This window comes from Gopherus evgoodei, chromosome 1, assembly GCF_007399415.2.
Source record: "Gopherus evgoodei ecotype Sinaloan lineage chromosome 1, rGopEvg1_v1.p, whole genome shotgun sequence".
In the NCBI taxonomy this organism is placed as follows: Eukaryota; Metazoa; Chordata; order Testudines; family Testudinidae; genus Gopherus; species Gopherus evgoodei.
In genome coordinates this window covers 191,388,062-191,410,759 of record NC_044322.1, presented here as the reverse complement: position 1 = coordinate 191,410,759, position 22,698 = coordinate 191,388,062, and the positions used below count along the sequence as shown (strand labels likewise).

The 22,698-nt window shown below is 41.8% G+C and overlaps 1 protein-coding gene across 4 annotated transcripts in view; it reads left to right on the top strand.

The window, feature by feature from the left end:
• EPHA6 (EPH receptor A6) overlaps positions 1-22,294 on the top strand; it is an 898,770-nt gene extending 876,476 nt beyond the window's left edge. For all 4 annotated transcript variants that reach the window (XM_030581541.1, XM_030581522.1, XM_030581531.1 and 1 more), the window contains 3 exons: positions 9,129-9,322; positions 13,630-13,779; positions 16,879-22,294. In XM_030581541.1, the coding sequence (XP_030437401.1) occupies positions 9,129-9,322; positions 13,630-13,779; positions 16,879-16,993 (459 nt within the window). In that variant the 3' untranslated portion in view covers positions 16,994-22,294. The remainder of the gene's footprint in view (positions 1-9,128; positions 9,323-13,629; positions 13,780-16,878) is intronic.
• The last annotated feature ends 404 nt before the right edge of the window (positions 22,295-22,698 follow it).

The window sequence follows — 22,698 nt, the reverse complement described above, 5'->3', positions numbered from 1 at the left end:
GTGCTGCGGTGATGAACAGCAGCATCCCTTCCCCTTTCTTTCCTGATGGCAGATGGTATAAAATGGTGGAAAACTGTCATCATCCTGTGAGTGCTCCTGACTGGCCGTGGTGAGGTCGGCCGGGGGTGCCTGGGTAAAAATGGGAATGACTCCCTGTCATTCCTGGCAGATGGTACAAAATGCTTGGTAACCGTCCTCATCATAGCAGCTGGAGCCTGAGTTCCATCAATCCCCCTCCCCCTTTCATGTCTAAAGAAAAGATTCTTTACTCCCTGGACTATCATAGGAGCAAGAGGCTGCGCTCCTTCCCCCCGCCCTTTTAATGTCCTGCCTGGACTATCATAGCAGCTGGAGGCTGCCTCCCCCTCATTTTATCTCGCTAAAAAGTCAGTGTTTCTTATTCCTGCATTCTTTATTACTTCATCATACAAATGGGGGGACATTGCAACGGTAGCACAGGAGGGTTGGGGGAGGAGGGAAGCAACGGGTGGGGTTGTTGCAGGGGCACACTCTAGAATAGCATGCAGCTCATTATTTCTGCGGGATCTCTGGGGGTCTGACCCGATGCGACTGTGCTCTCTGGCTCTCTAGTAGACTTGCCCCATATTCTAGGCAAGACTGACTCTATTTTTAGATAAAACATAAAGAAGGGAATGACTCGGAGAGTCATTCCCATTTTTGTCCATGCGCCCCCGGCCAACCTCAGCGAGGCCAGCCAGGAGCACCCATGACAGCAGCAGATGGTACAAAATGATTGATAACCGTCATTGCCAATTTCCAATTGCGAACGATACAAAATGATTGATAACCATCATCACCAATTTCCAATTGCAAACAGTACAAAATGATTGATAATCGTCATCTCATCACCAATTTACAATGGCAGACGGTGCAATAGGGATGGTAACCATCTCTGCTACCTTGCAAAGGCAAATGAATGCTGCTGTGTAGCACTGCAGTACCGCCTCTGTCAGTAGCATCCAGTACACCTACGGCTACACATACAGTGACAGTGACAAAAGGCAAAACAGGCTCCATGGTTGCCATGCTATGGCATCTGCCAGGGCAATCCAGGGGAAAAAGGGAGCGAAATTATTGTCTGCCATTGCTTTCACAGAGGAAGGATTGAGTGACGACATTTACCCAGAATCACCCGCGACACTTTTTGCACCATCATGCATTGGGATCTCAACCCAGAATTCCAATGGGCAGGGGAGACTGCGGGAACTATGGGATAGCTACGGGATAGCTACCCACAGTGCAATGCTCCAGAAATCGACACTAGCCTCGGTACATGGATGCACACCACCGAATTAATGTGCTTAGTGTGGCCGCGTGCACTCGACTTTATACAATCTGTTTTACAAAACCAGTTTATTTAAAATCGGAATAATCCCGTAGTGTAGACATACCCTTAGAGAAAGAGAGTCTGGCTTTGACTATCTGATTTCTTCTTGATGAACTGAGTGAAATAAATTGATGGTTTCAGTCCAGTTCCTGCTGGTCAAGTGTTTACATCTGAAAACCAGAAGCACAGTTAGCGCTAATCAATCTTTTTTGCTGGCAGTCTTAATGGGGAGTCCAAGGCACCGGTGGACCATGCCCTCCCACTTTTAACACCTTTTAACAGAAGAAATATAAGTGCAGAGTTCATGTCTCCTGCAGAATGATAACGTCTGCCAGGGAGACACTACAGTTACAGCTTTCACCCATCAGGGGCTGATGTGGCACCAAAAGAGATGGCAGTGAGCTCACCGCCAGAGCAGCCAGCCACAGAGATTCTCCTACAAAGATTCCAGCGCCCTTAGTCCAAAGACAAAATTGTTATGAAGACTGAGCTAAACCTATTATCATTTCAGGTTGAGAGCAATTGAACACTGATTTGCCAATGTGGGGAAGCTTCCACTGACTGGTGCAGCCTTTTCTATGTCTGTTCTGTAGACAGAGGAGGTAGGACTCCAGGAGAATCAATTTGACACTTTCACCAGCCCTAAACTAGCTACAGAAAAGAATATTAAAAGGGGTTTCAAAAAATGTCTTTCAGCTTCTTCCGCATTTTATCTCCCTAAAAGTCAAATGTGGTCTCCTTAGATCACGGGTGGCCCAACTACGGCCTGGGGGCCACATCCGGCCCTTCAGACATTTTAATCCTGCCCTCAAGCTCCTGCTGGGGAATGAGGTCTGGGGCCTGCCCCGCTCCACGCGTGCCATGGCTCCATGTGGCTCTCAGAAGCAGCAGCATGTCCCCCACTCTGTATCCTATATGTAGTGCAGCAAGGGAGCTCCACACGCTGCCCCCGCCCCAAGCACAGGCCTCACAGCTCCCATTGGCTGGCAACTGTGACCAGTGGAAGCTGCAGGGGCCACGTCTATGGACAGGGCAGTGTGCAGAGCTGCCTGGCCATGCCTCCACATAGGAGCCGGAGAGAGGACATGCCACTGCTTGTGGGAGCTGCTTGAGGTAAGCACTGCCTGGAGCCTGCACCTCTGACCCTTTCCAGCACCCCAACCCCCTGCTCCAGCCCTGATCCCCCTCCCACCCTCCGAACCCCTTGGTCCCACCGTCCTGTACCCCAGAGCCCACACCACCAGCTGGAGCCCTCACTTCCCCCCACTCGCAACCCTGCCCCAGCCCGGAACCCCCTCATGCATGCTGAACTCCTCATTTCTGGCCCCACCCCAGAGTCCACACCCCAGCTCCCAATTTTGTGAGCAATTATGGCCTGCCATACAATTTCCACCCTCAGATGTGGCCCTCAGACCAAAAAGTTTGCCCACCCCGGCCTTAGATGTTGTACCTTACCAAGACTGGCCTTCTGTTCTCAGCTATATGTATGCCTAACCCCCCTTGTTCAGAAGCAGGGAGAGTGGATGGCAGGGACTCTATAGAGTTCTAGACCTGCCTTTGACACTTGCCTCCTACTGTACAGTTTGGCAAACTTGCATCATCTCTTTGCCCCAGGTTCTTTATCTGTAAAATGGGGATAATAATACTTGCCTCACAGGGGTATTATGAATATTAATCAGTTAATGTTCATATAGTGCTTTGAAGATAAAAAGTGCCATATATGCTATTAATAATAGAGAATTATTAATTATTATTTCAACAGTAGTCTACATCTCTACGTATATTGACATTTTCCTTTTGAACAAGAGAATAAAATTAATGGACCATGACTCCCCTACCAAAGAAATTATAAAATGTAATGGGTCAAAGAAAATATAAATGCCAATGAAATCCTTTTTAAAATAATGTCTTTCAGAAAAACCTCATCAGCTTTGTTTTGGCATGACTGTTGAATGTTTTATGCTTAATAAAAAGTGTGGAGCATTTACTTTTGACCTAGAAAGTAAAAACCCCATTCAGAAATTAATCATTTGCAACAAGTACTGTAATATATTAGGCTGATATCTGTTTTTCTGGGCAGCTAAAGATTGCAACTTCAGTGACATGTATCCATGAAAATCTATCTACTATTGTAGTAAGTAACAAAGTTTTCTGTAGCTACTTCTGATAGACCTCAATTCCTTCCTGCTTTTTAGAATAGAAACCACACAGTTGAAATCATTTTTAATTCATTGCATTAGGTGATACTTAACACTTCTTGTTGAACTTTTGGGTTGGATGACATCCAAGATTGGCATATAGTCAACTGGCCTCCTAGCAAACAGTTTGTGCGGCTGTATCCTTCCTCTGGCAGGATTCTCCCTCTTTATAAAGGACCTGGCAGTGGGGCTTCCCATGCCAGCAAGACCTCCTTTATGAAGAACTTACTCACAGAGCTCATTTCTTTGTTCTTCTGTCCACCTAGTAGTTTCCTTTCCTTCCTACAGTTATCAATAGTTACCAATTCCACACATGGTGTGTGTATTATAGCTGCCTGTCTCTATAGACAGAGAGATTTGAACATCTACATATGTATATAGATACAGAGGGTGAGGAGTGTGGTAAAAAGGCTTTATCAGCCTGAGTTTGGGTTGGCCATATTACCTAATGAGACATGTTTATTGTGCAGAATGAAAGGGTTCTGATGACTCTGTTGCTGCAGAAGACATAAATAATCCCCTGTTGTGGTAATTTCAGTTGCTGACATTTTCTCCTCTATGGACAGAGTTTTTTCTCCTGAAAATAAGTATGGAGGGGGAAATTTCAAGAAGATTTCCATGTGGGCTAACTGCTGGAAATGATCTAGTGTTTATCCCATTGAGAGGAAAGGTAACAGCATGAATGAGGAGGCAGGGACTCCTAATCACATGGAACCAGAGGACCCGCTAAAAATCTGAGGCCAAAATCTACAATTTCCAGGACACTTGCAACTCATTTGTTCCTCTGCACATTCTCTCCTGGTTCATACCCCAGGCAGCATAGCCAGCTCCCCCATTAGTCTCTGATCTATCAGTGAACGTTACACCTAAACGTGTAGGAAGTGGAAGAAGCTACAAATTGGAATATCTCTGTGGTAAATTATGCTAACTTGTGAGTAAAGCATACCAACTATGCTGAGTGGTTCAAAACTTACCCCACCACAATCCCAATTGCCCATACAGCTCTAAACACATGTTGTTTATGCACAGTAGGTTTCTGCCAGTGTACATTGTTGCTCAGCTCTCCTTTCTAAAAATTCAGGCCCAGCTGAGTGCAGTTACCATGCTCTCTCTTCCCTCTGCCCCACAAGTGAAGGGGAACACAAGTCTTAATATATCTTCATTACTGTTATTAGCATAATGCCTGCAGCATAAACAGAATTCAGAAAGAGAGCAAGCTAGAGTCCCATGCTAATAGGATTGAAAATACAGAAGCTACGGCTATAAAGCATTGCTTCATTGTAAATAATGTAATGTGCACTCTGCCTGCTGTATTGATTATATGTGCAATGCACACATGTATGTGTATGTATAATTATACTAAGATATATAAAATGTCACTTGAATGCAGAGTGCCTGCTTTCAACAGGTATATTTCTCACAAAGGCCAATGTATTATTGTAAGTATTGTGATTTACTTCTCAATGGACATTGTATACGGGTTGTTGTCCTTGGAACAGCTGCTGCTTTCCCTCCATGTGCAGAAGCATAACTACATCATTCTCTTCTTTCAACGGCTCCACGGGCTCCCTTTTCATTTCAGGATCTAGTAGACATTCCAGTCTTTGTTTTTAAACCTTTCATGAACTCACTCCAGCTGACCTCTCACAGAACTTGTCTGTTTCTGCTTTCCTTCCTGCTCTCTCCACTTTTGTAGCGCTGGCCTGTTTGTCACTTTTAGCCATCTCACAGAGTTACTAAACAAAGCCACCTCCTCTTCAGCTCCCCTTATATGGAACAGTTTTCCTATATCTGATCTGTCCATTTCTTTTCAAACCTCAGCTGAAAACATATCTTTCCACCCAGGGCCGTAGCAACAAAGAATGTGGCCCCCTCCGAACATATGTCCAGGGCCCCTTACAATGCAGAAACTGGAATGCGGTATTTATTTTATACAATATACAGGGTTCATATTATGTATACATAGGCCTACAGTGTACATGTATTCCGTATTTATGCAAAGCTCTTCTTTCGAGCCTTGTTCTCTGCAAATTGGTTAATCAATGCGTCATATCCAGAGATCTGGCAATCTTGTTTTCGATTGAGATAACTGCAAGCGCAGAAAGCCTGTCATCTGTCACGGTTGAGCGCAGGATATTCTTGATCAGTTTCATTCTGCTGAAGCTCCTTTCAGCACCAGCGACAATAACTGGTGTGGTCAGAAGAATTCTGATGCAAATGCAAAGATTCGGATATATCCCCTGAAGGCTGTTCTTGTATATGTACGTTAAAAAATTGTTTGCCGTGACAAGTCCTCTCTCTTTCTCGATGACATAAATAAAACGATTCAATTCCATTATGAGTTCGTTGGCATCAATGTCTCCCATTTTTCTTTCAAAATTTTTGCTGTGATTCTCCAGTTCATTTTCTCTGTGACACTGCTTCAGGCTGTTAGCATTGTACAGAAATCCAAACAACTTATACCACTCCACGAGTTGGTCAAATCGCAACGAAACAGAAGATATGGCCTGATCAGTGAGAACAAGAAAGAACTGCGATTTGAATTTTTCTTTGGCAGAAAGACGACTCGAATCATCAGCACATTCGTAATCAAACATTCCCTTCTTACGTCGCACCCTGGTTTCTGGAAACACCTGCTCAATACCCTTATGCTCTGCTATTTCACGTGCATTTGTGACCACAGAGTCATATCCTGTATTTCGATAGTCTTCCAAAACCTTCATTGTAGTACCGACTTCTGCCTGCAGTACGTCAATTGACACATCTGGTGACTGAATTAATTTGCTGGTTTTATTGACGTGAAATAGTATATCGTACCACGTGTACACAGTCAGAACAAAAGGCCACACAGTAACATGGTCTAAAAGCGCACCGGCTTCTGTTGCTGTATTGCCATCTTTCTTTTCGAGCGCATATTCTCACAAAGATGACAAAGCATTGCACAATTCTTCAAGGTGATAACGCAATGGCTTCACAGCATCAATTCTCAACTCCCAACGAGTGTCCGATAACCCTTTAATAGATATTGGCATATGTTCTTGAAGTATATCCCAACGTGAAGGTGAAGAAGAAAAGATAAGGTATATTCGGTTAATCAGACCGAAAAAGTCAACGGCATATTTTGATGACTTTGCCACGTCTGAGATCGCAAGATTCCAAGTGTGAGCTCCACATGGTACATACAAGGCACGGTCATTTATTTCTAGCATGCGGGCTTGAACTCCTTTATTTTTTCCTCTCATATTTGCGCCGTTATCATAAGCTTGGCCTCTCATGTCAGCAATGTCTATTCCTAAGTTGTTTGCCTTTTCAGGAAACGCTTCCAATAAGCCCTCGCCAGTTGTATCATGAACATTAAGAAAACCAACAAACACTTCACGAATATTGACACCATCTTCACCATTGCATTCAACAAAGCGTAACACCACAGACATCTGTTCTTCATGTGACACATCGGGAGTACAGTCCAAAATAACTGAATAATATTTTGCTTTTTTAAGCTGCGCTATGTTGGCCTCTTGAATGTTACTGGCAACAAGGTGAATCAGTTCATTTTGGATCTGTGGACTGAGGTACTGAACATGTGTCTCTGCCTTCTTAATCCTCTGTAAAAGTTCGCTGAGGACAGTATCATACTTTGCAAGCAATTCAAACAGTCCCAAAAAGTTGCCATTTGAAGGATCGCTGAGCTTTTCATTACTTCCTCGAAATGCCAGGTTTCTTTCGGACAAGAAAATAACTACATCAACCATGCGTTTGACAACATTTCTCCAGAAATCTCTTTCTTTCAGAAAAGCCTGCAATTCGAGTTGGTCAATAGATGTACGGTTTACTATGCCTGACCGAAGGTCAAACCATTTCACCATACAGTCTTGATGACCTTTGCCTGTTTCATGCTGCTGAAGTCTTTTTGACAGTGCTTTCCAAGCAGATGTTCCACGACATAGCAGTATGTCGCCAGTGCCAAATAATTTACAACCAAAACAAAAAATGGCATCTTTCTGAACTGAGTATATTAACCATGAACGTCTTATTTTCTCGCCATTTGCCATGGTTTGATAGAAATGAGTACTTGTGAACCTCCGTCTTTCCTCGTTAAATGGACATTCGTAACTTTCATTCTGCTGCGGTGGGCCACGTGCAAAACAATGTCACACACTTGCCTGTCCGATATTATAGACGGCCAATCTCCTGGATCATCAGTCAGTGGTTCAGATTCAGATACTTCTTTCCCGGCAGCAGCTGGAATATCTGTCACAGTTTGTTTGGTAGAACAACTGGCTGCACCTTCGACCTCACTTGAAGCACTTCTGGATACTTCTGGATACAATTCGTCACTGCTAGCGCTGTCCGTTTCATGTGCCTGTACCTGTACGTTGGATTGCAGCGCAAAATATGTTGACAACTTTGGAATTTTCTCAAGTTCCTTCTCGGCATCTTTTGCTGCCTTTCGTTTACTAGCTCCGCTCTTATACATTCTCTTGGACATCACAAAGCATGCTTCTGCATTGGAAACGATAAAAAACTAAACAATTAAATTAATAACATTTATCCGCCGACTGCCATTATGAACGCAAATACACATTCTTTGAATGGGTCCAACTAAAATTCAAAACTGACCGACAGACAACTGATGTAGCCAATAGCATTATGATGTATCATAATGACTTCACGGTTTTGTCAGTAAAACCGACATGGATTGTGCAATAGCGTCAATAAATGTCACTTACCTAGTTATACCTTACATTTTTTTGCCACTTTTAGGGGCCCCCTTCCTTGCGGGGCCCCCTCCGGTCGGAGGACGCTCGCTATGGCTCTGTTTCCACCCCTGCCAATCCTTGCAGTTTCATTTTCCTGGTATTTTTATCTAACACTGTAATTTCAGCTTATATTATTATTATATAACACACACACACCCCTAAAGTATTATAAGATGCAGTTTTTATGAAAGATGCTGTACAAGATAAAGTTGCATTATGCTGTATTGCAAAATGGCTTTCATTGTCTGGATCAGTCATACTCAGTCCTGAAGAGCAGGAGAACCACTTTGTCATCAAATGAAGTTACTGGGGGCCAGACATTGCACTGTGGTATTTGCACTGTGACAATCTCATTACAGCATGACATTGGCATGTATTAATGCAATGTCACAATGCAAATATCAGAGCACATTAGTATGAGATTATTTTGTTGGCTTCCTGACTTCAGGTTGCTGAAGAGGTAAAGGATATTTCTTATGTCTCTCCTCTTCTCCTCCTTCACAGTCGCTTAATAGAAAGGTTAATAATAATAGAATAAATAGCAGAAATAGTTAAAAATAATATAATGGGACACACTTTTGTGATTAATGCTTTGTGACTAATGCTTTGCTGGCTCTGTCTGAGACTGAAAGTGTAGTGTAAAGAACACTAGTCAAAATCCTGGCCTCCACCCTATCTGCATGTGAGAATCTCAGAGCTGCATACAATGCTAGACCATGAAGGTGTCTTCGTCTTGATTTATCATTGGTCTGCATTCCTAGTTGATATTGTCCTTGTGTGTTAATATGATGCTCTGTAATCACCCCTATTATCTTTGTTTAGGTTATACTGTCTATAGAAGAAGGTTACAGGCTTCCGGCTCCTATGGGCTGCCCAGCTTCTCTCCACCAACTTATGCTTCACTGCTGGCAAAAAGAGAGAAACCACCGGCCGAAGTTTACTGACATTGTCAGCTTCCTAGACAAATTGATCCGCAATCCCAGCTCCCTTCATACTCTAGTGGAGGATGTACTTGTGTAAGGCTCACTTCAGTGCTCTTTCCTCATACAGTCATGACTGTCATCAGATAACACAGTGGATTATGTAAGGATGGGATATCCTGACACAACTCTGAGCTCAGCTAGTGCTTAGCTGTTAAGTGTTGAGTGTTTAAAATCATTCTGAGCCTCTTATAAAGTGTATTTTATTATCAAATGAAACTGGTGAAATTGCAAACAAAAGGACTTTTTTTTCTCAAGCACACTGATAGCCATTTATCTTTTTTGGTCCAGCATTTTCATCTCTCTCTTTTGTTCGTTCTCTGCCAGTCTTTGGTCTTCATGAGACTCCTCTCTGTTTTTCCACCTTTTGTTTGGTGTTTGTCCTATACTCTTGTTTTCCAAGTTCCTTCTTTAATTTTCTTCTCTCTTCAATGCTCTGTCTCTTCATTTGAAATAGCACAGTGTGTGAACAGTGGTAAACTGCCTTAGAGTATTATCCTTCTGAATCTATCTATACTCCATACTTGCTAAGTCATGCTCCCCTTAGTGGAAGAGGGATATTAATATAACAAATCTATGGTACTCCCATTCCACAACAAATTCCTGGAGGTGCTACCCAAAGCTTCCTCCCTATTCCCAAAGTAATGTTATGCACATGAATAAAACAGATTTTAGGTGTAGAGCTGTTGAAGAAATGACTGGCCACTTTGTAATCACAGTGAGCTAAAGTCATCCTAGACGTAAACTGAAATCAGTGAAATTGTATCAGGGATTAATTTGGCCCCACTCATTCATTAATGGCAAAATTCACTCCAGTGTGAAGGGCCCTCTGAGCCTCTTAATACTTCATAGCCTTACTGCAGGTTTTGGGTGGGGTGATGCAGTGGGGGGGTCCATGGTGGCCTGCACCAGAAGTGTGGAGAGAGGCTGGTAGCTAGAGCTAAGGTTGGGGCTGGTGGTTTGCCACAGGTAAGCTTGAGGGGAAAGGCTGTTAGGTAAACCCAGATTAGGTTTAGAGCTGTGGATGTCTGGCCACCCCAAATTTGTGAGTTAGTTGGGGTTGGTTTGTTTCCCCACACTAGAGTCAGAGTTTGGAACAGTTAGTCGTGTCTTGCTAAGGCTAGGTTTGGAGTGGTATTTGCCCCTGTAAGTTGCCCCACTGAAATTAGAATATATCTTTCTTTTAAAAAGTACTCCAAAACACTTATAAACTATCATGTGCTTCTTTTAGAAAATATACTTTCAAAGTGACGTTTTTAATTACAAAATACTGATTCTTCAGAGCGTTACAAACACATTTCTGCTGTTCAACTTGTGATTTAGTCAATTTTAAAAAGTTTGTTTTAAAATAGTTTCAGATATTGCACCTGTCCCTCAGTCTCCTTGCCCATTTTTGTGGCTTTAATATATTTTTTTCATATTTTATAAAATGTTTCCCACCTCCTACCCCCCACGCCATGTGCTCTGTGAAAGAATCACACAGACTGGTGAAAATAACAGACAAAATAATTTACAAAGCAATTATACTCAATGTGCTGCCAAATGCATAAAGTCACTAGGAGCTGAGAACAGTCCCCACCGCGTGGGTTAAAGTCCAAAGGAAATAACAGGGAAACAACCCAACAGAGAATGTTGTTTTCTCTAATCTCTTAATTTTTACTTGAAACAATAGGAGGTTAAAAAATATTGAGACAGAAGTGTGATTGAATTAGCTGTACCCTTTTATTTTTGTTTATTATCATACATAAAATCCCATGAAAATCACAGTATAAAATGTAATTCTTATTTGCTCTTTAGGTTAGTACTCCAGCTGCTGCAACCATTGCCTAATAATGTGGCAATAAACAGCCATTCCCTTTTTCATCTATTTTCTATGTAGATAAAGGTAAAAGTTATTACCCAGCATGGTATTAATACTTTTTCATTCTAACTGTGCTATTTTCCCATAATAGCCAAGGTTAAATCTGCTTTTATACCCTCTGCTTTGCTTTGGTGGGTTTCAAAATTAGTCATTATCTTCATCCCAAGAGTTTAAATTCTTCTTCAAATGCTAGTCCATATGCATATTCCACAGCTGGGGTGTGTTGGCCTGGTGTGCAGGCATTGGAGAATTTTCTGGTCAACAGTACCCACTGGGGTGGCAAATGCACCTTTCATCTCCTCATGCATTCTGTGAGGGTCCATGGGTGATGCTGCCAAGCCACAGCTAGTTCCTTCTCTACCACCCACGGGTACATTTTGGAGCAACTCTCTTCAGATTTTCCTCCAATTTGGCTTCTAGTTAGTTAGCCTTGTTATTTTAGTCAGATAGGTGCCGGTGAACACAGCAGGAAGAGGGACCCTTCTCCATGGTTGCAGGTAGTACAAGCACCATGGCCAACCACGGCAAGTACTTGGGCTTGTCCTGAGAGGCGGTTATGCTGCTGAATGACAGACAAATAAGTTGTCAGTTTTGCCTTGGCAAGGGGCATGCACTAGAGTGCTATGAAATCTGCAGGTCCTTCTTGAAGCAGACCTAGCACTCCAGGGAGGCACGACAGAGAGTTTTCCTCATGAAGCAGGCGATAAGGGCAAACTCTCGCCCTGGATTCCAGGCATCTAGGCCTGCGGGGGACATCGATCATTGAAATTGACCCTAGCATTAACTTCTCTAAAAGGTACAGTGGTAGGTTGAACTCGGAGGGCGAGCTTTTGAAGGAGGAGAGACAGAGATCTCCCTCCCATGCTCCAACTTCAAAGCCACATAAAATTACCATGCTGTCAGTTTTAAGGGTGCTCCAAAACTTTGAAAATGTTTGAGCATTGAAGCCAGCACCAGTTGAACAGATCCAGTGAGTCAGAGCTTCTCCCTGTCAGCGGTCCATCTCCTAGGAGTGGACAATGTGAAGGCAAACAGCCTCAGCAGGCACTTCTGTGACAATCATGAGTGGTCAGAACACTACAGGGTGGGTCCTCCAGGACATCTTCCAACAATGCAGGGTCTCTCACTAAGATCTTTTTGCAACGAAGGAGAAAAAATGTCACTACCTCAGCACAGGGGAGGAGGAACAGAAATCCAGGGTCTCTTTCAGAGGCCTTTCTCCTTCCACGGACAGAGAGACTGTTCTATGTGTTCCTTCCCTTTCCCCTGCTCCTCAGGGTACTTTGGAAGGTGGGAGAAGGCAATCCTCATAGCCCCAGCCTGGCTGAGACAGATATTGGATTTCTGCAACTTCTCCATAGCCCTACCAATCACTCTTCCCCTGATTCCCAGCCTCCTGGGATGTGGCAGGGTGGTTTTGTGGAACAAACAAGGAAAAAAAGGGCACATGCTCTACCACAGTGAGTATTGCTGACTAGAAAATTGTCATATGCATGCACACTGGATTTGCATTCACCCACTGTGGAATATGTCAGACTACACATCTCAAAGAACATCAGTTACTGTAAAGGTAAGTAACCTCCCTTTCTGCAGAGATATATTCTATTGAAAATTATAATAATGCGGATAGGTCCATTTCTGAGCTTCTTGTGCATATAGAACTCTCATGGAGTTCCAGTGATTTCCTTAATAGTAGCATTAAAAAGGAATTTTGGATGCTAAAATATAACTGACAAATTTTAGAGAATGGGCCAGAATCAAAGTGCTACATCTGAAACTTTGGAGAACTTCAGTTCAGGATCTGAACTTTGAAGCATGAGCTCATCTCTTATTTCTTTCTAGTGTTGATAGACTTAGGTTATGTCTATATTTACAGTGCTGCATCAGCGCAGCTGTATTGGTACAGTTGTGCTGCTGCAGCATGCCTGGTGAAGACGCTCTATACTAACAGAAGAGAGCTCTTTCGTTGGCATAAAAAAAACCACCTCATAAGCGGCATAAGCTTCTCCTGCTGATATAACGCTTTGCACACGAACACTTATGTTGTAACTTACATCGCTCGCGGTGGAATATACACACCAGTGAGCAACATAAGTTTTGCTGACATAGGCTGTAGTGTAGACATAGCCCTAATCTACAGGGCCAGCTCCAGGTTTTCTGCCGCCTAAAGTGGTCAAAAAAAAAAAGCCACGGCAGCGCAATCACGCCACTCCACTCCATGGCAGGTCCTTCGTTCCAACAGGGACTGAGGGACCTGCCGCCGAATTGCCGCCAAAGACCCAGACATGCCACCCCAGTAGCAGCTGGAGTGCCGCCCCTTGATATTGGGCCCCCCAAGTACCTGCTTCCTTAACTGGTGCCTGGAGCCGGCCCTGTTAATCTAGTCAACTTTTTAGTACAAAAATATCTCTACAAAAGTAAACAAGGCTTTATTTTTTAGATTTATTATTTCTTTACAAGCTTTTACATTTTGTTTTTGTAGAATGCCAGATTCACCTGGTGAAGTTCCCGAATATCCTTTGTTTGTTTCAGTCATTGATTGGCTAGATTCAATAAAAATGGGTCAGTATAAAAATAACTTCATGGCAGCGGGTTTCACAACTTTGGAAGTGGTTTCAAGAATGAGTATTGAGTAAGTATGTAAACTATTATCGGTACACTGGGTAAACTGCAGTTGCTCAGATTAACAGTGATAGAGCCTAAGTCCTAAGATGTATGGAACAAAAGTATATTTTCACTTTGCTAGTACAGTTAATAAAAGGAAAAACAGACTTTCAACCAAAATATGGCAAGGAAGATGATGTGGTGATTAAGAGACTCAGTAGACCTGGTTTCAATTCCTCACTCTGCCACATAATTTTTGTGTGCCCACATGAAATCAGTGGGACTATTTGTATGCAAAAGTGTGTTGTTGGATAGGGGGCTTGAACTGCTCCCATTGAACCAATGGTAAAATGTACTTTGCTGTAAACAAGATCAGGTCCAGGCTGTGTACACTAATCATATATTTTCTGTGTTGTGTGCAGTCCCAAGCACACTATTGGAACTCAGTTCTTGATCCTGCTCCATTGAAGTTTTGTTATTGATTTCAATGGGAGGAGGAGCAGTGAATAATAATAACTGTTGCTACTGGTATCTAATTTGACATTTTACCATACATTGTGGCACATTTTGAATGTGAAGGGAGCTATATAATGCTAAATTCTATAATATTGGTTTTCTGAAAGTTGTATTGTACGTTTTTAAAAAAAAATTCTTCTTGTCTCAGAGGATTGGCATGAGCCACATAAATTACTCTTTTGTCCTAAAGTTTAATATTTAGTTCAGCCAATTCAGAGCTTGTCTATTGTGTGGGGTTTTTATCATGTGAAGATTTGTCACCAGATCATAATTAACTTTACTGCAATTTTTAATCCTTAGCATCCACTAGCTCTTTCCATTTGTCATTAAAGGGTCAAATACTGCCCTCCTCATCCACAGATGGTACTCAATGCAGTTAAATTGTTGGGAGGTTCTACAGTGAAGGAGCTGGATGCTTCGTGGTGTTTCCTTTGCATCAGCCTGTTGTAGAAGTAGGTGAGGCAAAGGTGGACTGGGAGATAAGCATGGGCAGAGCTGATGAATTGCTACTGTGCAGATCTACAAATTGTTGGTCTTCTCCCTGCCCCTCCCGCAAGCAGCAGAAGTGCTGCAGCAGGTGCAACAGTGAACATGAAATGGTTCTGCTTGCCTCTGCAGTATGAGTGGGAAGGATGGCTTCCCTCCTCTTACCCTGTGGCGGTCCCTTTTCTCTGCTTGCTTCTCAGGCTTGTGTCTAGGGGCTGGGAGAAGGATTTTGATCTTTAAGGATACAGCAAAAAAACTATGTCCTAGCTATCAGATGTCATTTTTTTCTAAATGGCTGCCTATACAAATAAAGAATAGGTGTCAAGTATCAGAGGGGTAGCTGTGTTAGTCTGGATCTGTAAAAGCAGCAAAGAATCCTGTGGCACCTTATAGACTAAGAGACGTTTTGGAGCATGAGCTTTCGTGGGTGAATACCCACTTCATCAGATGCATGTAGTAGAAATTTCCAGGGGCAGGTATATATATGCAAGCAAGCTAGAGATAACACACAACTATTTCAAATTTGATGACAATATATATCTCCAGATCAGTGGCACCGCTATGGGCACCCGCATGGCCCCACAATATGCCAATATTTTTATGGCTGACCTGGAACAATGCTTCCTCAGCTCTCATCCACTCACCCCGCTTCTCTACCTACGCTACATTGATGATATCTTCATCATCTGGACCCATGGGAAGGAGACTCTGGAAAAATTCCACCACGAATTCAACAGCTTCCACCCCACCATCAACCTCAACCTGGGCCAATGTACACAGGAGGTCCACTTCCTAGACACCACGGTGCAAATAAGTGATGGTCACATTAACACCACCCTATACCGAAAACCTACCAACCGCTATGCCTACCTTCATGCCTCCAGCTTTCATCCCAGGCAAATCACACAATCCATTGTCTACAGCCAAGCACTGAGGTACAACCGCATCTGCTCTAACCCCTCAGACAGAGACCAACACCTACAAAATCTCCACCAAGCATTCTCAAAACTACAATACTCGCACGAGGAAATAAGGAAACAGATCAACAGAGCCAGATGTGTACCCAGAAGCCTCCTACTGCAAGACAAACCCAAGAAAGAAACCAACAGGACTCCACTGGTGATCACATACAGTCCCCAGCTAAAACCCCTCCAACGCATCATCAGGGATCTACAACCCATCCTGGACAATGATCCCGCACTTTCACAGACCTTGGGTGGCAGGCCAGTCCTCGCCCACAGACAACCTGCCAACCTGAAACATATTCTCACCAGTAACTGCACACCGCACCATAGTAACTCTAGCTCAGGAACCAATCCATGCAACAAACCTCGATATCAACTCTGCCCACACATCTACACCAGCGACACCATCTCAGGACCTAACCAGATCAGCCACACCATCACCGGTTCATTCACCTGCACGTCCACCAAAGTAATATACGCCATCATATGTCAGCAATGCCCCTCTGCTATGTACATTGGCCAAACTGGACAGTCTCTACGGAAAAGGATAAATGGACACAAATCAGATATTAGGAATGGCAATATACAAAAACCTGTAGGAGAACACTTCAACCTCCCTGGCCACACTATAGCAGATCTTAAGGTGGCCATCCTGCAGCAAAAAAACTTCAGGACCAGACTTCAAAGAGAAACTGCTGAGCTTCAGTTCATCTGCAAATTTGATATCATCAGCTCAAGATTAAACAAAGACTGTGAATGGCTTTGCCAACTACAAAACCAGTTTCTCCTCCCTTGGTTTTCACACCTCAACTGCTAGAACAGGGCCTCATCCTCCCTGATTGAACTAACCTCGTTATCTCTAGCTTGCTTGCATATATATACCTGCCCCTGGAAATTTCCACTACATGCATCTGACAAAGTGGGTATTCACCCACGAAAGCTCATGCTCCAAAATATCTGTTAGTCTATACAGTGCCACAGGATTCTTTGCTGCTTTTAAAGAATAGGTAGGTGCGCCTTTGAAAGCCTGCAAAATTCAGGCATTTTTGCATATTCAAATCAAGACATTGAATAGTTCTGATAAAGAACTACATTAGGTGCTGAATAATATGTGAAAGCAATCAGAATCAGATGAACTTTAACCTTTCTTTATCTTACAGTGACATTAGGAGAATTGGAGTTGTACTCATTGGACACCAGAGACGAATAGTGAGCAGTTTACAGACTTTGCGATTGCACATGATGCACATACAGGAGAAAGGATTTAATGTATGAAAGTACTAGAAGCAACTTTGTTTTGTGCCTCAGCATTTCTAAAATGGAAGATATTCTCATTCCTCCCAACTTCAAGAACTGCAGTCTCCTGTTCAGACTATAAACACATACTTTTATGTTAATGCTTCCAATGTGGAATTTTTAATCACACTGCATAGTTCCTCCGTCAGTTACCTGCCAATACAATCCTGGCGCACTGCAAAACTGTTGCTACACACTGGTGAATAATTCAGCATGGATATGTAACTTTGTATAACAGTATCTGGGAAACTTTCATGGACTTCTTTGAAAGTAATAGCCTATTTGGCCTGATGTGGCTTCCTTATTGATGTATTTAGAGTTTGATGGTAGATCAAAAAGTAATTGACTTTTTTCATGTTTTGTGATCATGTAGCTTCCAATATCAAATGTGCAATCAGAAAAAAAAGTTTGACATAAATATTTATTTTATCTCTTAACTAAATCCAAATATATGGGTCATATTGTTACCTTAACTTTGTAATAGTTTAAATGCTGGTAAGCTGGTGCCTGAAAATGTTAGAATTCTTTGCAGAAATGACAAGTGATTTCGTATAGTGAATTCTAGTTATGTGTGACTAACTGGGGTGCGGATTAGAAAGAACTGAACTTTAAATCTTCCTGAGCCCTGGGTTTAAATTTATTTGTATAAGCATTTGACATTACATTATCCTTTATAGAGTTGGTTGCAAAATTGGTTCTTCAGTAGAATTTTTCATCTTTTTTTATACTAAATATCTGCCTCTACCACATGGTGAATAACCCTTGGAAAGGCTGTTGTAACAATTCTAAAGCCACACAGAATATTCAGTTGTCAGCTATACTGCACACTGCAGTCACATAGACTTTACAGAGCTTTCTGCTCCAAAATCACAGGCCTCTACCTCTACAACTAATGGAGAATCTCCATTAGGTTAGTAGTTTTAGGGCTTATATAACTTCTGTGGGCTAGCTATTAGAAGGATGATGAGATCCTCATACTTGAGCAGGTCTGCCATACCATCCACAAGAGATCAGTGGAACACAAACAAACTAATCACTACTGTAAGTTACGCTATGTAAGAGTGCTGCATTAGTTACTACATTATATGTAGGCAGAGAGAAAGGCCTAGGACAGCAGTGTAATAATATGTTGCCTTGAGTTTACTTTTATATGTTTGCTGTTAGAAGTAAAAAGCAGACTATGATGAAATGGAGTTCTAGTTATTAACTAGCTGGTCTTCATTTAGTATAAATGCCTAACTGACATCTAAGATAATTCTCTTTAAAACTAGAACTCTTTTTAATAGCCATATTTACATGCAAGGAAATGGATGCAAAGGCCGAACATAATATTTGTACCTCTATAAGACTTAAAGCTTTCATGCTCTATTCAGATGACTTACATAGATATACTGGGCTACATTTTCAAAACTTCCATGAGATATGCGCTACTGTGAACCATGAAATGGGCGCATGTCTGCATGCTCTGAAAGCCACGCACATTTTTACATGCATGTCACATGTAAACTGTGTGCAGATGTTTGTGTTAATTTGTATACCATTTTTAAATTTATGTGGAGCTACAATATACTTGAGCATTATTAATTTTCAGTTAAAAAGAGCATTTGGGGTGATCAGTAAAATGTATATGTATTACAAAATGAATTAACAAGACTAAGTAATCATCATGCTATTTATTGCTTAATTTGCAGCTTAAAAAGCATACTTCCTGACACTGAGGGAAAGCTGCTGTTATATATGGAAGGCAGAGAAGGAAGAGCAGGAGAAGATTCAGAAAGGTTTATCCTTCTAACCATTTTCACAGAGTAAGACACACTGGCTCTGATTCACTGCTGTTACTCCACTTTTATGCTGGTGTGACTCCACTGATTTCAACAGAGTAATGGTGGTGAATCAAGTGCATTTTTTTTTGTTTTGTTTTTCTAAAGTTCTAACAGAGAAATAGATTTCCTAAAGCTATAGATTCACTAGTATCCTTGAATGCTAATTTGCTGAATATATTTCAAGAACTTAGACCCCAGTCCCACAAGCACATACAAGAGTAAATTTGTGCACACGAGAAGTCCCAATGAACTGGACAGGACTCACATGTGTGAGACTGTTTCCAGGATCAAGGGCCTTTAATAGAACAAACTAGCTGTAGTTCTTCTCTGTAAGGCGCTCTCCTGTAAATTTCTGCCCAAATTCCACATTTAATTTTTTGTTAAGAAGGGTTCTCTTATGGAACAAAAATCATACCATTTTTTCCATGTTGTAAGACTTTTTTAAAAAATAAGAACTTCAGATTCAAATCTAAAAGTTGATTTTCGTTTACTGTTTTGCTTTCCCTTTTGCCTGTCATTGCTTCCATTTCCCTCAAGGTGCCATTTGGGGAAGAGATCTTTGCAAGCAGCTTTTTAAATATGTATTGAGGAATGGGAGTCAAGTACTTGTTAAGAGGTACTCAAAAATTACTCAAAATTAATCTAAACCATGTGGGTGTGTTCTTGCGCTCATATGTATGTTTGTTTATTTTTGCAAATGTGGATGCAAAGCTGCATGTTACATATACATTAATCTGGATATGTCTCATTGAAATTAATTTCCAGATTTATCACACTTTTGAAAATATATTTTCAATAGAACAAATATAATAACAATATTAAAACATTTATTAATTAAATCTATTTTTATAAAAACAAGAGTTTAAGTAACCAGGGAAGGAGTGACAGAGGATTCTTTTGCTGATGACATTTGTTTAAGACAAAAAACAACCTAATCATCATCTCCTAGAGTTTGTGGGTTTCTATGGATGGTTGTTGTTGTTGTGCTGCATAACTCTTTCTTAATAATGATCTTGATCAAACTTACATTTCTCCAGCTTTAGAAACTGCATTTTTACTCTTGCTTGAACATGATGCCCACTCCACTGTTTCAACATACGAAAGAAATGCAATGAGGTTTGAGATTTTTTAATATGCTGGTGTTGTCTTTTCAAATGTGTACATTTCTGTGCAGGCTACAAATGTATGCACAATGTTACCAACAGCTTCCACTAAAACGGAAGATTGTTTCTCCAGATGAAAATTAGCTGCTCTTAGCGGATGCAGTTAGCATTCAAACTGATTTACTAGGCTACTCTTAAAAATCTAGCTCTCAGTGCCCACCATTCAGTAACCAAAAGTGTTTGTTGAAAATGCACAGAATAAAGGGAGCATGAGAGAGGCAAATACAAAAAATTATATTAAAATATGGGCATAGGAAAATGTACTGATATAGTAATTTACAGGTGAAGTCTCCACATACATTCTCAATGATTTTGTTGTTGTTCATCTAGAATGAAATACATCCATCTGTTATTGGCCTCCATGGGTTCTTTGCACCATTTAAGCTTTCAAAATAGGGCTCAAGTGATACTTATGTAGTGAACAGCTCTCGTGCTGGCCCTCTGCAAAAAGATTAATTTCATCCCTAGTCCATAGTACTGATGATAGTTTACTTGAAATGAGATAACTACAGAAACCCAGGTCTGTAATATATTCTGTCCCTGAGATATTTGCACACAACTGGTAGCGTGCGAGTCATTATGAAGACGTGAGTTTCTTATGAGATAAAAGGAAAGGAATTTAGGAGAAATGGGTTTAAATTTGCCCAAATGAACAAGTTGCCTCTATTATGTTTTCCTTCAATGTATGTTATCCATGATCAGTAGCAGCTCAAATTAGGCTTCAGTCATGAATATTATGTTTATTCTAGGCCATCAGCTGGGACTGTATGACAACATATGTACATTTTCAACATAAAATGATCCTTTAATTGAAAATAGATTCAAACATAAATCCAGATGCATGTATTATGATCATATTTGTTGCCTACCCACTCTTCCAAGTTTGTCCTAAACTTTGGTAGACATCTGCTGGACTAATCATCACTTACACAGGTATATTTCAATATATAGCTCATATACTGAAGTATTTTGATGATCTTTAACTTAGAATTTTCTGTTTTCTGTTTCTTTAAATATAATGGACATGTCCGTTAGCTGCACCAAGCTTGTTGTCAGTGCAGCAGGAAAATGGCCCAAATGTGGCTCTATAATAACTTTTAGGTTTCTCCATCCTGGGGCTAGCTGAGGTTGTAACTGGCCCCCAGAACAAGTTAGAGCAAGTACAAGTAACTTCCATTGATTGGAATGGTCCCATAGGGGCCATTCTGGCATTTGAGGGTTGCTCTAGCATAGCACACTCTGGCCAAATACTCTCATGCCTCTAACTCACCTTGGAATATCCTCTGCATGGAGTGGGAGAAAGCAGGTAGCAACTGAGCTGACTACACCTGCTTTATGCTATCAGGAGACTGTCTGCTGCCAGAGAAATCTCCAGATACCCTTTCAGGGCAGTTTTAAGTCCCATTTAAGTCCCTTATAACAGAAACAAAACACTTGCCCAAAAGACATTTTCCATGCATTTGGAATCCACAAATCTCTTCCTCCCTCACATACAATCCTTAGAAAATAATAGTACATGCTGTTCAAGCAAGAATACTGTGGTGGAATATAGGTCCTCAGATTACAGACTAGGCTACACAGAGCACCGTATAGCTATAAAAAGTGTGTGTGTGTGTTATAATAGTTGAGATTTTCAAAGTGGACTACTGAATTTAATTATACAACTCTTGTTAAAAACTAATGGGACTTCTGTGGCTAAATCCTCCAGTCAGCTTTGAAAATTTCAGCCAATGTGTATCGTGTGTATAGTTCCTGGCTTCTTATCTGAAAATGTACATCCCAAAACAAATATATTAAGAAGTGCAGGAGAGTGGCTCTCAAACTATGGAGAGCTGGCTGGTCACATGATACTGGCCCTCCTCCTAATTCCAGTCACTAAATCACATTAAAAACATTGAACACTGTCCCGATGATACTTTTCCATGTGAATAATTGCTGTTGTTCCTGTAGGGATTTCAAGAGATCATGAATGGTAGGGGAGGTGCTCTTGAGCCAATCTCTTGATTAAGATGTGGTCCATATTGTAAAATAAAGGTTGAGATCTCCTGGTGTAGTAGCCCAAGATGCTTATACAGTATAAATTATTCTCTTATAGGATTTCATCCTCCCATCCCCAGATAATTTAAGGGAAAGTCTCAAGGCAATGGGACTTTCCAGATTTTTTAAACAAGAAGTATTCAAGTTTAGAAAAGACAATAGGCAGAAGCTTATTATGGAGATAACATTTGGTTTAAAATAAATAGTAAGCACTATGAGATTATAAATCATATTTTCTTATTTTATTATGCTAAGTCGGGAGGTAGGCAACCTATGGCATGCATGCTGAAGGTGGCACACAAGCTGATTTTCAGTGACACTCACACTGCCCGGGTCCTGACCACCGGTCAGGGCCAGCTCCAGGCACCAGCATTCCAAGCTGGTGCTTGGGGCGGCATTCTGAAAGGGGCGGCAGTCCCTGTGTTTTCGCTCCAAAGCAGCACACCAAATTGCCGCTGCGGACAGCGGGGGCAGTCCGTGTGCCTTTAGGGCGGCAGGCGCGTTTCCGTGGTGGCGGCAATTCGCCAGCAGCTTCTGTGTTCAGCTATCCGCGGTGGCTTCAGCTAAACACAGAAGCTGCCGCCGAATTGCCGCTGCCGGGGAAACACGCCTGCCGCCCTAAGGGCACATGGACTGCCCCGCTGTCCAGCGGCAATTCGGC